This window comes from Argopecten irradians, chromosome 13, assembly GCF_041381155.1.
Source record: "Argopecten irradians isolate NY chromosome 13, Ai_NY, whole genome shotgun sequence".
NCBI lineage: Eukaryota > Metazoa > Mollusca > Bivalvia > Pectinida > Pectinidae > Argopecten > Argopecten irradians.
The window spans coordinates 36,429,032-36,444,662 of record NC_091146.1 but is presented as its reverse complement, the minus strand read 5'-3'; the positions used below and the strand labels follow the sequence as shown (position 1 = coordinate 36,444,662).

The window sequence follows — 15,631 nt, the reverse complement described above, 5'->3', positions numbered from 1 at the left end:
GGGTAACATGGCGGTGACAATAAACCTCAGTTTGTGACAGACATCTACCCCCTAACAGTATGGGTAACATGTCGGTGACAATAAACCTCAGTTTGTGACAGACATCTACCCCCTAACAGTATGGGTAACATGTCGGTGACAATAAACCTCAGTTTGTGACAGACATCTACCCCCTAACAGTATAGGTAACATGGCGGTGACAATAAACCTCAGTTTGTGACAGACATCTACCCCCTAACAGTATGGTAACATGGCGGTGACAATAAACCTCAGTTTGTGACAGACATCTACCCCCTAACAGTATGGGTAACATGGCGGTGACAATAAACCTCAGTTTGTGACAGACATCTACCCCCTAACAGTATGGGTAACATGGCGGTGACAATAAACCTCAGTTTGTGACAGACATCTACCCCCCCTAACAGTATGGGTAACATGGCGGTGACAATAAACCTCAGTTTGTGACAGACATCTACCCCCTAACAGTATGGGTAACATGGCGGTGACAATAAACCTCAGTTTGTGACAGACATCTACCCCCTAACAGTATAGATAACATGGCAGTGACGATAAACCTCAGTTTGTGACAGACATCTACCCCCTAACAGTATGGGTAACATGGCGGTGACGATAAACCTCAGTTTGTGACAGACATCTACCCCCTAACAGTATGGGTAACATGGCGGTGACGATAAACCTCAGTTTGTGACAGACATCTACCCCCTAACAGTATAGGTAACATGGCGGTGACAATAAACCTCAGTTTGTGACAGACATCTACCCCCTAACAGTATGGGTAACATGGCGGTGACAATAAACCTCAGTTTGTGACAGACATCTACCCCCTAACAGTATAGGTAACATGGCGGTGACAATAAACCTCAGTTTGTGACAGACATCTACCCCCTAACAGTATGGGTAACATGGCGGTGACAATAAACCTCAGTTTGTGACAGACATCTACCCCCTAACAGTATGGGTAACATGGCGGTGACGATAAACCTCAGTTTGTGACAGACATCTACCCCCTAACAGTATGGGTAACATGGCGGTGACGATAAACCTCAGTTTGTGACAGACATCTACCCCCTAACAGTATAGGTAACATGGCGGTGACAATAAACCTCAGTTTGTGACAGACATCTACCCCCTAACAGTATGGGTAACATGGCGGTGACAATAAACCTCAGTTTGTGACAGACATCTACCCCCTAACAGTATGGGTAACATGGCGGTGACAATAAACCTCAGTTTGTGACAGACATCTACCCCCTAACAGTATGGGTAACATGGCGGTGACAATAAACCTCAGTTTGTGACAGACATCTACCCCCTAACAGTATGGGTAACATGGCGGTGACAATAAACCTCAGTTTGTGACAGACATCTACCCCCTAACAGTATAGGTAACATGGCGGTGACAATAAACCTCAGTTTGTGACAGACATCTACCCCCTAACAGTATAGGTAACATGGCGGTGACAATAAACCTCAGTTTGTGACAGACATCTACCCCCTAACAGTATAGGTAACATGGCGGTGACAATAAACCTCAGTTTGTGACAGACATCTACCCCCTAACAGTATGGGTAACATGGCGGTGACAATAAACCTCAGTTTGTGACAGACATCTACCCCCTAACAGTAATGGGTAACATGGCGGTGACAATAAACCTCAGTTTGTGACAGACATCTACCCCCTAACAGTATGGGTAACATGGCGGTGACAATAAACCTCAGTTTGTGACAGACATCTACCCCCTAACAGTATGGGTAACATGGCGGTGACAATAAACCTCAGTTTGTGACAGACATCTACCCCCTAACAGTATGGGTAACATGGCGGTGACAATAAACCTCAGTTTGTGACAGACATCTACCCCCTAACAGTATGGGTAACATGGCGGTGACAATAAACCTCAGTTTGTGACAGACATCTACCCCCTAACAGTATGGGTAACATGGCGGTGACAATAAACCTCAGTTTGTGACAGACATCTACCCCCTAACAGTATGGGTAACATGGCGGTGACAATAAACCTCAGTTTGTGACAGACATCTACCCCCTAACAGTATGGGTAACATGGCGGTGACAATAAACCTCAGTTTGTGACAGACATCTACCCCCTAACAGTATGGGTAACATGGCGGTGACAATAAACCTCAGTTTGTGACAGACATCTACCCCCCTAACAGTATGGGTAACATGGCGGTGACAATAAACCTCAGTTTGTGACAGACATCTACCCCCTAACAGTATGGGTAACATGGCGGTGACAATAAACCTCAGTTTGTGACAGACATCTACCCCCCTAACAGTATGGGTAACATGGCGGTGACAATAAACCTCAGTTTGTGACAGACATCTACCCCCTAACAGTATGGGTAACATGGCGGTGACAATAAACCTCAGTTTGTGACAGACATCTACCCCCTAACAGTATAGGTAACATGGCAGTGACAATAAACCTCAGTTTGTGACAGACATCTACCCCCTAACAGTATGGGTAACATGGCGGTGATGATAAACCTCAGTTTGTGACAGACATCTACCCCCTAACAGTATGGGTAACATGGCGGTGACAATAAACCTCAGTTTGTGACAGACATCTACCCCCTAACAGTATAGGTAACATGGCAGTGACAATAAACCTCAGTTTGTGACAGACATCTACCCTCTAACAGTATGGGTAACATGTCGGTGAGGATAAACCTCAGTTTGTGACAGACATCTACCCCCCTAACAGTATGGGTAACGTGGCGGTGACAATAAACCTCAGTTTGTGACAGACATCTACCCCCTAACAGTATGGGTAACATGGCGGTGACAATAAACCTCAGTTTGTGACAGACATCTACCCCCTAACAGTATGGGTAACATGGCGGTGACAATAAACCTCAGTTTGTGACAGACATCTACCCCCCTAACAGTATGGGTAACATGGCGGTGACAATAAACCTCAGTTTGTGACAGACATCTACCCCCTAACAGTATGGGTAACATGGCGGTGACAATAAACCTCAGTTTGTGACAGACATCTACCCCCTAACAGTATGGGTAACATGGCGGTGACAATAAACCTCAGTTTGTGACAGACATCTACCCCCTAACAGTATGGGTAACATGGCGGTGACAATAAACCTCAGTTTGTGACAGACATCTACCCCCTAACAGTATGGGTAACATGGCGGTGACAATAAACCTCAGTTTGTGACAGACATCTACCCCCTAACAGTATGGGTAACATGGCGGTGACAATAAACCTCAGTTTGTGACAGACATCTACCCCCTAACAGTATGGGTAACATGGCAGCGACAATAAACCTCAGTTTGTGACAGACATCTACCCCCTAACAGTATGGGTAACATGGCGGTGACAATAAACCTCAGTTTGTGACAGACATCTACCCCCTAACAGTATAGGTAACATGGCGGTGACAATAAACCTCAGTTTGTGACAGACATCTACCCCCCTAACAGTATGGGTAACATGTCGGTGACAATAAACCTCAGTTTGTGATAGACATCTACCCCCTAACAGTATGGGTAACATGGCGGTGACAATAAACCTCAGTTTGTGACAGACATCTACCCCCTAACAGTATGGGTAACATGTCGGTGACAATAAACCTCAGTTTGTGACAGACATCTACCCCCTAACAGTATGGGTAACATGTCGGTGACAATAAACCTCAGTTTGTGACAGACATACCCCCTAACAGTATGGTAACATGTCGGTGACAATAAACCTCAGTTTGTGACAGACATCTACCCCCTAACAGTATAGGTAACATGGGTGACAATAAAACCTCAGTTTGTGACAGACATCTACCCCCTAACGTATGGTAACATGGCACACAATAAACCTCAGTTTGTGACAGACATCTACCCCCTAACAGTATGGGTAACATGGCGGTGACGATAAACCTCAGTTTGTGACAGACATCTACCCCCTAACAGTATGGGTAACATGGCGGTGACAATAAACCTCAGTTTGTGACAGACATCTACCCCCTAACAGTATAGGTAACATGGCGGTGACAATAAACCTCAGTTTGTGACAGACATCTACCCCCTAACAGTATGGGTAACATGGCGGTGACAATAAACCTCAGTTTGTGACAGACATCTACCCCCTAACAGTATAGGTAACATGGCGGTGACAATAAACCTCAGTTTGTGACAGACATCTACCCCCTAACAGTATGGGTAACATGGCGGTGACAATAAACCTCAGTTTGTGACAGACATCTACCCCCTAACAGTATGGGTAACATGGCGGTGACGATAAACCTCAGTTTGTGACAGACATCTACCCCCTAACAGTATAGGTAACATGGCGGTGACAATAAACCTCAGTTTGTGACAGACATCTACCCCCTAACAGTATGGGTAACATGGCGGTGACAATAAACCTCAGTTTGTGACAGACATCTACCCCCTAACAGTATGGGTAACATGGCGGTGACAATAAACCTCAGTTTGTGACAGACATCTACTACCCCCTAACAGTATAGGTAACATGGCGGTGACAATAAACCTCAGTTTGTGACAGACATCTACCCCCTAACAGTATGGGTAACATGGCGGTGACAATAAACCTCAGTTTGTGACAGACATCTACCCCCTAACAGTATGGGTAACATGGCGGTGACAATAAACCTCAGTTTGTGACAGACATCTACCCCCTAACAGTATGGGTAACATGGCGGTGACAATAAACCTCAGTTTGTGACAGACATCTACCCCCTAACAGTATGGGTAACATGGCGGTGACAATAAACCTCAGTTTGTGACAGACATCTACCCCCTAACAGTATAGGTAACATGGCGGTGACAATAAACCTCAGTTTGTGACAGACATCTACCCCCTAACAGTATGGGTAACATGGCGGTGACAATAAACCTCAGTTTGTGACAGACATCTACCCCCTAACAGTATAGGTAACATGGCGGTGACAATAAACCTCAGTTTGTGACAGACATCTACCCCCCTAACAGTATAGGTAACATGGCGGTGACGATAAACCTCAGTTTGTGACAGACATCTACCCCCTAACAGTATGGGTAACATGGCGGTGACAATAAACCTCAGTTTGTGACAGACATCTACCCCCTAACAGTATGGGTAACATGTCGGTGACAATAAACCTCAGTTTGTGACAGACATCTACCCCCTAACAGTATAGGTAACATGGCGGTGACAATAAACCTCAGTTTGTGACAGACATCTACCCCCCTAACAGTATGGGTAACATGGCGGTGACAATAAACCTCAGTTTGTGACAGACATCTACCCCCCAACAGTATAGGTAACATGGCGGTGACAATAAATCTCAGTTTGTGACAGACATATACCCCCTAACAGTATGGGTAACATGTCGGTGACAATAAACCTCAGTTTGTGACAGACATCTACCCCCTAACAGTATGGGTAACATGGAGGTGACAATAAACCTCAGTTTGTGACAGACATCTACCCCCTAACAGTATGGGTAACATGGCGGTGACAATAAACCTCAGTTTGTGACAGACATCTACCCCCTAACAGTATGGGTAACATGGCGGTGACAATAAACCTCAGTTTGTGACAGACATCTACCCCCTAACAGTATGGGTAACATGGCGGTGACAATAAACCTCAGTTTGTGACAGACATCTACCCCCTAACAGTATGGGTAACATGGCGGTGACAATAAACCTCAGTTTGTGACAGACATCTACCCCCTAACAGTATGGGTAACATGGCGGTGACGATAAACCTCAGTTTGTGACAGACATCTATCCCCTAACAGTATGGGTAACATGGCAGGTGACAATAAACCTCAGTTTGTGACAGACATCTACCCCCCTAACAGTATGGGTAACATGGCGGTGACAATAAACCTCAGTTTGTGACAGACATCTACCCCCTAACAGTATGGTAACATGGCGGTGACAATAAACCTCAGTTTGTGACAGACATCTACCCCTAACAGTATGGGTAACATGTCGGTGACAATAAACCTCAGTTTGTGACAGACATCTACCCCCTAACAGTATAGGTAACATGGCGGTGACAATAAACCTCAGTTTGTGACAGACATCTACCCCCTAACAGTATGGGTAACATGGCGGTGACAATAAACCTCAGTTTGTGACAGACATCTACCCCCTAACAGTATAGGTAACATGGCGGTGACAATAAACCTCAGTTTGTGACAGAATCTACCCCCTAACAGTATGGGTAACATGGCGGTGACGATAAACCTCAGTTTGTGACAGACATCTACCCCCTAACAGTATAGGTAACATGTCGGTGACAATAAAACCTCAGTTTGTGACAGACATCTACCCCCTAACTGTATAGGTAACATGGCAGTGACAATAAACCTCAGTTTGTGACAGACATCTACCCCCTAACAGTATGGGTAACATGGCGGTGACGATAAACCTCAGTTTGTGACAGACATCTACCCCCTAACAGTATGGGTAACATGGCGGTGACGATAAACCTCAGTTTGTGACAGATATCTACCCCCCAACAGTATAGGTAACATGGCGGTGACAATAAACCTCAGTTTGTGACAGACATCTACCCCCTAACAGTATGGGTAACATGGCGGTGACAATAAACCTCAGTTTGTGACAGACATCTACCCCCTAACAGTATAGGTAACATGGCAGTGACAATAAACCTCAGTTTGTGACAGACATCTACCCCCTAACAGTATGGGTAACATGGCGGTGACGATAAACCTCAGTTTGTGACAGACATCTACCCCCTAACAGTATGGGTAACATGGCGGTGACGATAAACCTCAGTTTGTGACAGATATCTACCCCCCCCCAACAGTATAGGTAACATGGCGGTGACAATAAACCTCAGTTTGTGACAGACATCTACCCCCTAACAGTATGGGTAACATGTCGGTGACAATAAACTTCAGTTTGTGATAGACATCTACCCCCTAACAGTATGGGTAACATGGCGGTGACAATAAACCTCAGTTTGTGACAGACATCTACCCCCTAACAGTATGGGTAACATGTCGGTGACAATAAACCTCAGTTTGTGACAGACATCTACCCCCTAACAGTATGGGTAACATGGCGGTGACAATAAACCTCAGTTTGTGACAGACATCTACCCCCTAACAGTATGGGTAACATGGCACGACAATAAACCTCAGTTTGTGACAGACATCTACCCCCTAACAGTATGGGTAACATGGCGGTGATGATAAACCTCAGTTTGTGACAGACATCTACCCCCCTAACAGTATGGGTAACATGGCGGTGACAATAAACCTCAGTTTGTGACAGACATCTACCCCCTAACAGTATGGGTAACATGGCGGTGACAATAAACCTCAGTTTGTGACAGACATCTACCCTCTAACAGTATGGGTAACATGGCGATGATGATAAACCTCAGTTTGTGACAGACATCTACCCCCTAACAGTATGGGTAACATGGCGGTGACAATAAACCTCAGTTTGTGACAGACATCTACCCCCTAACAGTATGGGTAACATGGCGATGATGATAAACCTCAGTTTGTGACAGACATCTACCCCCTAACAGTATGGGTAACATGGCAGTGACAATAAACCTCAGTTTGTGACAGACATCTACCCCCTAACAGTATAGGTAACATGGCAGTGACAATAAACCTCAGTTTGTGACAGACATCTACCCCCTAACAGTATGGGTAACATGGCGGTGATGATAAACCTCAGTTTGTGACAGACATCTACCCCCTAACAGTATAGGTAACATGGCGGTGACAATAAACCTCAGTTTGTGACAGACATCTACCCCCTAACAGTATGGGTAACATGGCAGTGACGATAAACCTCAGTTTGTGACAGACATCTACCCCCTAACAGTATGGGTAACATGGCGGTGATGATAATCCTCAGTTTGTGACAGACATCTACCCCCTAACAGTATGGGTAACATGGCGGTGACGATAAATCTCAGTTTGTGACAGATATCTATCCCCTAACAGTATGGGTAACATGGCGGTGACGATAAACCTCAGTTTGTGACAGACATCTACCCCCTAACAGTATGCGTAACATGGCGATGACAATAAATCTCAGTTTGTGACAGACATCTACCCCCTAACAGTATGCGTAACATGGCGATGACAATAAATCTCAGTTTGTGACAGACATCTACCCCCTAACAGTATGGGTAATATGGCGGTGATGATAAACCTCAGTTTGTGACAGACATCTACCCCCTAACAGTATGGGTAACATGGCGATGACAATAAAACTCAGTTTGTGACAGACATCTACCCCCTAACAGTATGGGTAACATGGCGGTGACGATAAACCTTAGTTTGTGACAGAAATCTACCCCCTAACAGTATGGGTAACGTGGCGGTGACGATAAATCTCAGTTTCTAGATTTTTGATATTGTCGTTTTACCAGCAGGTGGTTCTGCTGCCAGAAACCAAGTTGAAATAGCAGGTCCCAGTGAAGAGTATGCTGTTGTATCAAAACCAAAGAAAGGTATGACTCAAGATCTATATCAAACATTTTTTCTTATCTTGTTCACGACGATAAATGATCTATTCTGATTAGGTGTTATTTCTATCGTGTTGATTAAATATTATATCTTATCTTGGTGGTTACCCTATGTGGTTAATTAAGCTATTTTGGTGTAGATGGTATTATTTTTTATTTTGTTGCATAACCCACAAAGTTAATTAGATTGTTTTATTGTAAATATATTTTTGATTTTGTTGGATGACCCATGGAGTTAATTAAACTGTTTTTAATGTAAATATATTTTTGATCTGGCCCCAATTTCTCGAAACTTAAGTGCAGTCTTTAGTCAAAACTTAAGTTTTTCTCCTTATGAAAATTTATGACAGTTTTTGACTTAAATTTGTTTCGAGAAATCGGGGCCTGGTTGATTAACCTCTGACGTTAATTGATTTATTCTGATATAGTTGTTATTTTATCTTGTTGATTAATCACTGACGTTGATTAATTTATTCTGATGTAGTTGTTATTTTTGATCTTGTTGATTAACCCCTGACGTTAATTAAATTATTCTGGTGATCTCTGTTTCCATCAGGTGGTGCTGCGAAAGTTATAAATAGCACTACATCTCCGACAGATGAATATGCCGTAGTATCGAAACCTCCCAAAGGTAAAGCTGTAATTGTGACATCATCAGACGATTTTGTGAAAAAATAGACAAAATTTTGAAAGACAAGATAATAAAATTTACGTGCATAGAGGAAACTACATGTACATGCAGTGAAATACTGTTTTATAAATACATTTTATTGTCTGTTTAAAGGCCATGAGGAAATGATTTATGAGAACAGCGAACTGTCCAACTCAAGACAACCAGCGTCAAATGCAGGACCTTCACGGGTAAGTCTATTTCATTATCTAGGGGGTGTCTTTTTTATCATAAAGGGTTCAGTCTATTTCATTATTTAGGGGTGTTTCTTGTTGTCGTAAAGGTTTCAGTCTATTCCATTATTTAGGGGTGTTTCTTTTTTAAGTAGTTCAGTCCATTCCATTATTTAGGGGTGTATCTTTTTTATTGGTAAGGTGTGAGTCTATTTTTAGTTTTAGGTTTTAGTAAAACCTCAACTATAACTTTCTTCTCAACTCTAACTCTCGTCTCCAACGTCTCCCAAAAACCTCCAACTCTCAACTCTAAGTCTCGTCTCCAAAGTCTCCCCCGTCTCCCCAAAACTTCCAACTCTCAACTCTAACTCTCGTCTCCAACTTCTTACCAAAACTCCAAAACCTCCAACTCTCAACTCTAAGTCCTCTCTCCAAGTCTCTCACAAACATCCAACTCTCAACTCTAACTGTCGTCTCCACTTCTCAAAACTTCAACTCTCAACTCTAACTCTCGTCTCCCCAAAACTCTCCCAAAACACCAACTCTAACTGTCGTCTCAACTCTCAAAACTTCCAACTCTCAAAAACTCTCGTCTCCAACTTCTCAAAACTCCAACTCTCAACTCTAATCTCGTCTCCAACGTCTCCCCAAAACTACCAACTCTAACTCTCGTCTCCAACTCTCCCCAAACTCCAATCTCAACTCTCAACTAAAATCTCTGTCTCCTCCAACGTCTCCCCAAAACTTCCAACTCTCAACTCTAAGCTCGTCTCCAAACTCCCCCTCTCCCCAAAACTCCAACTCTCAACTCTAACTCTCGTCTCCAACGTCTCCCCAAAACTTCCAACTCTCAACTCTACGTCGTCTCAACTCAAACTTTCTCACTCAACTTCGTCAACTCTCCTCAAAACTCTTCCTCTCTAACTCTCCCCAAAACTTCCAACTCTCAACTCTAACTCTCGTCTCCAACTTCTCCTTACCAAAACGTCCAACTCTCAACTCTCAGTCTCTCCTCTCCAAACTTCTCCCCAAAACTTCCAAAATCTCAACTCTAACTCTCGTCTCCAATGTTTCCCCAAAACTTCCAACTCTCAACTCTAACTCTCGTCTCCAACTTCTCTCCCCAAAACATCCAACTCCTCTCAACTCTAACTCTCGTCTCCAACTCTCCCAAACTTCCAACTCCCAAAACTGTCGTCTCCAACTCCCCAAAACATCCAACTCTCAACTCTAACTGTCGTCTCCAACTTCTCCCCAAAACTTCCAACTCTCAACTCTAATCTCGTCTCAACTCCCAAACTCTCGTCGTCTCCAACTTCTCCCCAAAACTTCCAACTCTCAACTCTAACTCTCGTCTCCAACTTCTCCCCAAAACATCCAACTCTCAACTCTAACTCTCGTCTCCAACGTCTCCCGAGAACTTCCAACTCTTAACTTCCAGAACTATCCTACTTGATCCCTATATACCCTTTGCATGTTCCCTATCCCCAGAACCGTATCTAAACTAGACCCAAACTACACTTAAAATTTGGATATAAGTATGGTGGGGGACATTTAGATACATTATACGCCTATCGTATCAACCAGTTTGGGGTTAGACCAAAAACTCATTAATCATTCCTAGTCCCAGACAGTTTGGGGTTAGACCTAAAACTCATTAATCATTCCTAGCCCTAGAAAACACTGCTAGCCCAGCAACCTTTATCTGCTGTGTACCTAATTGTTACACCCATCCCCTCCCTTATTTACATGTAATATTCTGTATTAATTATGCCGACTGTTAACAAATTTGTCCTAATTTATATGTAATAATGTTGCCGACTGTAAACCAATATTCCCTTATTTACATGTAATATATGTATTGATTATGCCGACTGTTAATAAATATGCCCTAATTTATATGTAATATTATGTATTAATGTTGCAGACTGTGAACCAGGATGGCCTCATTTACATTGATGTGGAGATCAAACAGCAACCTGGACAGAACAGAGGTGTGATTCACGGGGCCGAGGATAGAACTCAGTACGCTCTGGTGGACTTCTCCAAGAGTGGGCCTGTTATTACGGAATGACACATCTCATAGGGGACCACCAAGATGACATATCCTAGATCAGTTTATATTTGTGTGTCCAAAAGCTAACCACAAGGAAACACATGATATATCAATTTGTTCACACCTTTTCGCCATGTTGGCTGAGTGGTTAAGGTGTGTGACATTCTACCTATTGTCCGGCTTTCGTTCACACTGTAAATATTTCTGACATTCTACCTCTTGTCATCCATCTTCCGGCTGCACTAAAGGTATTTGGCATTCTACATTTAGCCCTCGACCTTTCTACCACACCGTAAAGGTGTCTTACAATCTACCACCAGCACTCCACATTTCGGTCTCAGTGGCTGAGTGGTTAAGGTGTCCAACAATCTACCACCAGCACTCCACATTTCAGTCACAGTGACTGAGTAGTTAGGGTGTCTGACATTTTACCACTAGCCTTCCAACTCTGGGTCACAGTGGCTGAGTGATTAAGGTGTCTGCTCCCTCCACCTCTGGGTCCCAGTGGCTGAGTGACTAGGTTGTCTGACATTCTACCACTAGTCCTCCACATTTCGGTCACAGTTAATGAGTAGTTAAAGTGCCTGACCTTCTACCACTAAATATTTCATACTCACAATCGTAGAAAGGTCATCCTATAAACCCCAGAGGTTCCTATCACTTACGATTTCTACACCCCTGGACTAATGGAGGCAGCAGAACAGGTAATTTAGTCCTTTGATGAACATCAAAAGAGTATATCGGTACACTGTGGTTGACTGTGTGGCTTTGAAGTTGGGCGCCGCTCTCTCTGAAGTCTTCACAGGACATTTTTACTGGCCTGTGATTGGTTTAGATTTGTTCCCCTTTGCTGCCTTCAGTTTTACTATGGGATAGTCCAGGGGCATTCTTGATAATCTAGGGGTTCCGATCACTTACGATCTCTATACCCACGGACTATATCATGGACTATAGTGACGCCTAACATCAAAGCCACACAGTCAACCACAGTGTACCGTTATACAGCTCTTTTGATGTACTTCACAGAACTAAGTTATCTGTTCTGTTATGTTGCCTCCGGTTTTACTATGAGATAGTCCAGGGGTGTAGAGATTGTAAGTGATAAGAACTCCTCGAGTATCGAGGATGGCCCAGGGGTGTAGAGATCGGAAGTGATCGGAACCCCTGGAGTATCGAGGATGAAGAAATGTCAGAATTAACTAGTTAATACTTTTAATGAAACTTTATTATGTATATAGATGTCAATATTATTTGTGAGTGAGACATTGGATAAGTCAGTGGGGATAAACATGTCGGTATTATGTGACAATATATACGTCAGTATTATGTGACAATAGATATGTCAGTATTGTTTATTGGACACTTGACACGTCAACAGTTTTACTAAGACAATAGATATATCAATTGTAATATTATCTAAAATGATTGAGGATGAGTAAACGTGGTGTGTATGTGATCAAACTTAGTTTAGTATGAATCAAACGTTTCAAATGGATATTTATACATATGTTGTTTTTCTATATAAAAATTAGGTAAAAGTGTATCTTTCTAGTCACATTAATTTTCCTGTTGTTTTTACTGAAAGGCCCACTACCTTTCCGAAATAAAATCAAAAGTTTCTTAAAAACATTAATAACATAAGAAAATACATATTTTTCGGCTAAGCTGAGGTAACAATACCAAACATATTTAAGATTTCCTGCGTAATATATGATAACAGTGGAGAGTCATTTTGCTGTTTTGCCGTCTGGCGAAGTGATAGTCAACTACCGCGCGGTATTCAGGACGATGGCGGGAAACGTAAGACGACCCGCGTTATGAAAATTAACTTTTTTTTTTAATTTTCAGAAGGTGATGATGAGTGTAGTATTAACGTTAAGTTAAAATTATCTGTGTTTATCTCATTATGGTACAAAAGTATTGATCTTTTTTTTACATTCCCATTTAAAAAAATAAAAGCCATTTCGGAAAGGTAGTGGGCCTTTAAGCATTTATTTCACTTTTTTTATTTCATAGAGGTATGAACATTTTATTTTTTGCAAACTGTGTGATAATCTGCGGAGTGGATACTCACAAAGAAAGTTTTTTCATAATCTGGTGAAATAAAAAAAATGTGACAAACAGACTAATTTATCAAATGCATAAATGTACAATTCCATTGATTTTTCAAGGAGTTATTTTTCCAAATCAATACGCAGCGCCAATGTCGCTACTGTGATGTCATGATAATATTGTGTTTTCGCGCCATTTTCGGATTATTTTTCATACAAATATGAACAAAAGAGAATTGGCCAATCAGAAAGTCAGACTTAGTATGAAAACGAAGAGAACTTAATTATAGATGTAAATTGCTTGTACTTGTATGTACTATTTTCCTATTGTTTAACATTTGGTCTATTTTCATACAAATTATATTTAACAGTAAATACTAGAGTTTATATAAATTACCCATTGAGATTCAACTTTATAAAAGATACATAATATTTGTCCAACTGTAATTGTATTTCTAGACTTAAAATCTTTAAATTATTTTTATGTTCATTTATCACTATTGCATTTCGTCACCTGGCCCAAAGGGTATTTGAACTGGTGCCATGACGTGGCGTCGTCCGTCCGTCAACATTTCGTTTAAATCGCTACTAGTCCTAACTTCTACATGGATTGCAACTAAATTCGGTCAGAAACACCCTTCGGTGCCGTTATTATAGGATATATCTAAAATCCAAGATGGCCGCCACCTTGAACTTCTCACGTTCTACCAGTGCTTCCTCGATATCCTAGAGGTTACTATCACTGTCATTATATCAACCCCTGGGGTATGTTATAACAAAACTGAAGGTTCTGTGTGTGGCAATTGATGTAGCAGGTAGTTTGATGTATATCAAAAGAATCGAATAATGGTTACATTGTATGATTTTGAAGATGGGCGTCTCTTTCTCTCTCTCCGTCTCTGTCTCTGTCTCTCTCTCTCTCTCTCTCCCTCCCTCTCTCTCTCTTTCTTCTTTCTCTCTCTCTGTAATATAAGGTGAGGTGTATACTTTATATGGAGGTTACTGCTGAGGAAGTGATCATGGTTTTAGCTCAAATGCCCATCGAACGTGAGCTTATAATATGCGATATTGTTGCATCCGGCATTTATCGTCCATCAATTCACAAATTCAACTTCTCGAAAACCACTGGTTACAATTTGACCACATTTTGGCTATGTTGTGTCAGAGTTCGAAAGAAAATTTTGTTACATGAGAATTGTTGTCATATGTATTAGTGAATTAGCCAGGTGAGTGGTAAAGGGCCCTTTCATTTTTGTTTTAATATCTGTATCAAAATACTCATTTTATATTTTTTATCAATAGAAAACTTTATTAAAGTAAGTCACAAATTATATTTGGTTACATTTCTTTTTTCCAATATTATTATTACCGTTATAACCAGTTATTATTACTGTTATAACCAGTTATTATTACCGTTATAACCAGTTATTATTACCGTTATAACCAGTTATTATTACCGCTATAACCAGTTTTTATTACTGTTAAAGCCAGTTATTATTACCGTTATAGCCAGTTATTATTACTGTTATATCCAGTTATTATTATCGTTGTAGCCAGTTATTATTACCGTTATAGCTAGTTATTATTATACAATTATCGACCTATTTTCAGGTGGATACGGTGAGTTATCAACCCGAGTAAGTGATATATCCCGAGGCCGGAGGCCGAGGGTTATATCATTTTCGAGGGTTGATAACTCACCGTATCCACCTGAAAATAGGTCGATAACTGTTTTATTATATGACACTTACATGATATTAACCCGGCTCTTCAAAAAGACTTTAAAATCTACAAAAAAAACCAAGATGATATTTGCAAACTTTCTGTTTACAAAAGCAATTACATGAAGTATATGGTAGATATATATATATCCAAATGCTTCTTGCTAACGGTTTAGACTGGTAGAACTGGAATATTGTATCAACTACAGCCCGTCTGGCATTCTTGAACGTTTTCCATAAATTGAAGTTTGCAGTTGTCACCGTTGATCGCAGTAAACTTGCTGCCTTCCGCCATATATGTTGCCGACTATAATATTGACGTCACAATAGATTATCCCGACGTCATTGAATGAGGGAAACTCCTGTTACGCTATATTTGGGTACGACTTGACGTCAAAAGTGATTATGACGTCACATTTCAAGGGAGTTTTCCTCGAT

The 15,631-nt window shown here is 41.7% G+C and overlaps 1 protein-coding gene across 3 annotated transcripts in view; it reads left to right on the top strand.

Moving 5' to 3' along the window:
- LOC138306763 (protein sidekick-1-like) overlaps positions 1–14,803 on the top strand; it is a 101,861-nt gene extending 87,058 nt beyond the window's left edge. Inside the window, exons 11-14 of one of the 3 annotated variants that reach the window (XM_069247233.1) lie at positions 8,430–8,507; positions 9,079–9,153; positions 9,307–9,383; positions 11,293–14,803. In XM_069247233.1, coding sequence (XP_069103334.1) covers positions 8,430–8,507; positions 9,079–9,153; positions 9,307–9,383; positions 11,293–11,439 — 377 coding nt within the window. In that variant the 3' untranslated portion in view covers positions 11,440–14,803. Of the gene's footprint in view, positions 1–8,426; positions 8,508–9,078; positions 9,154–9,306; positions 9,384–11,292 lie in introns of all 3 variants that reach the window. The other 2 variants (XM_069247232.1, XM_069247234.1) reach the window with 2 other exon arrangements.
- The last annotated feature ends 828 nt before the right edge of the window (positions 14,804–15,631 follow it).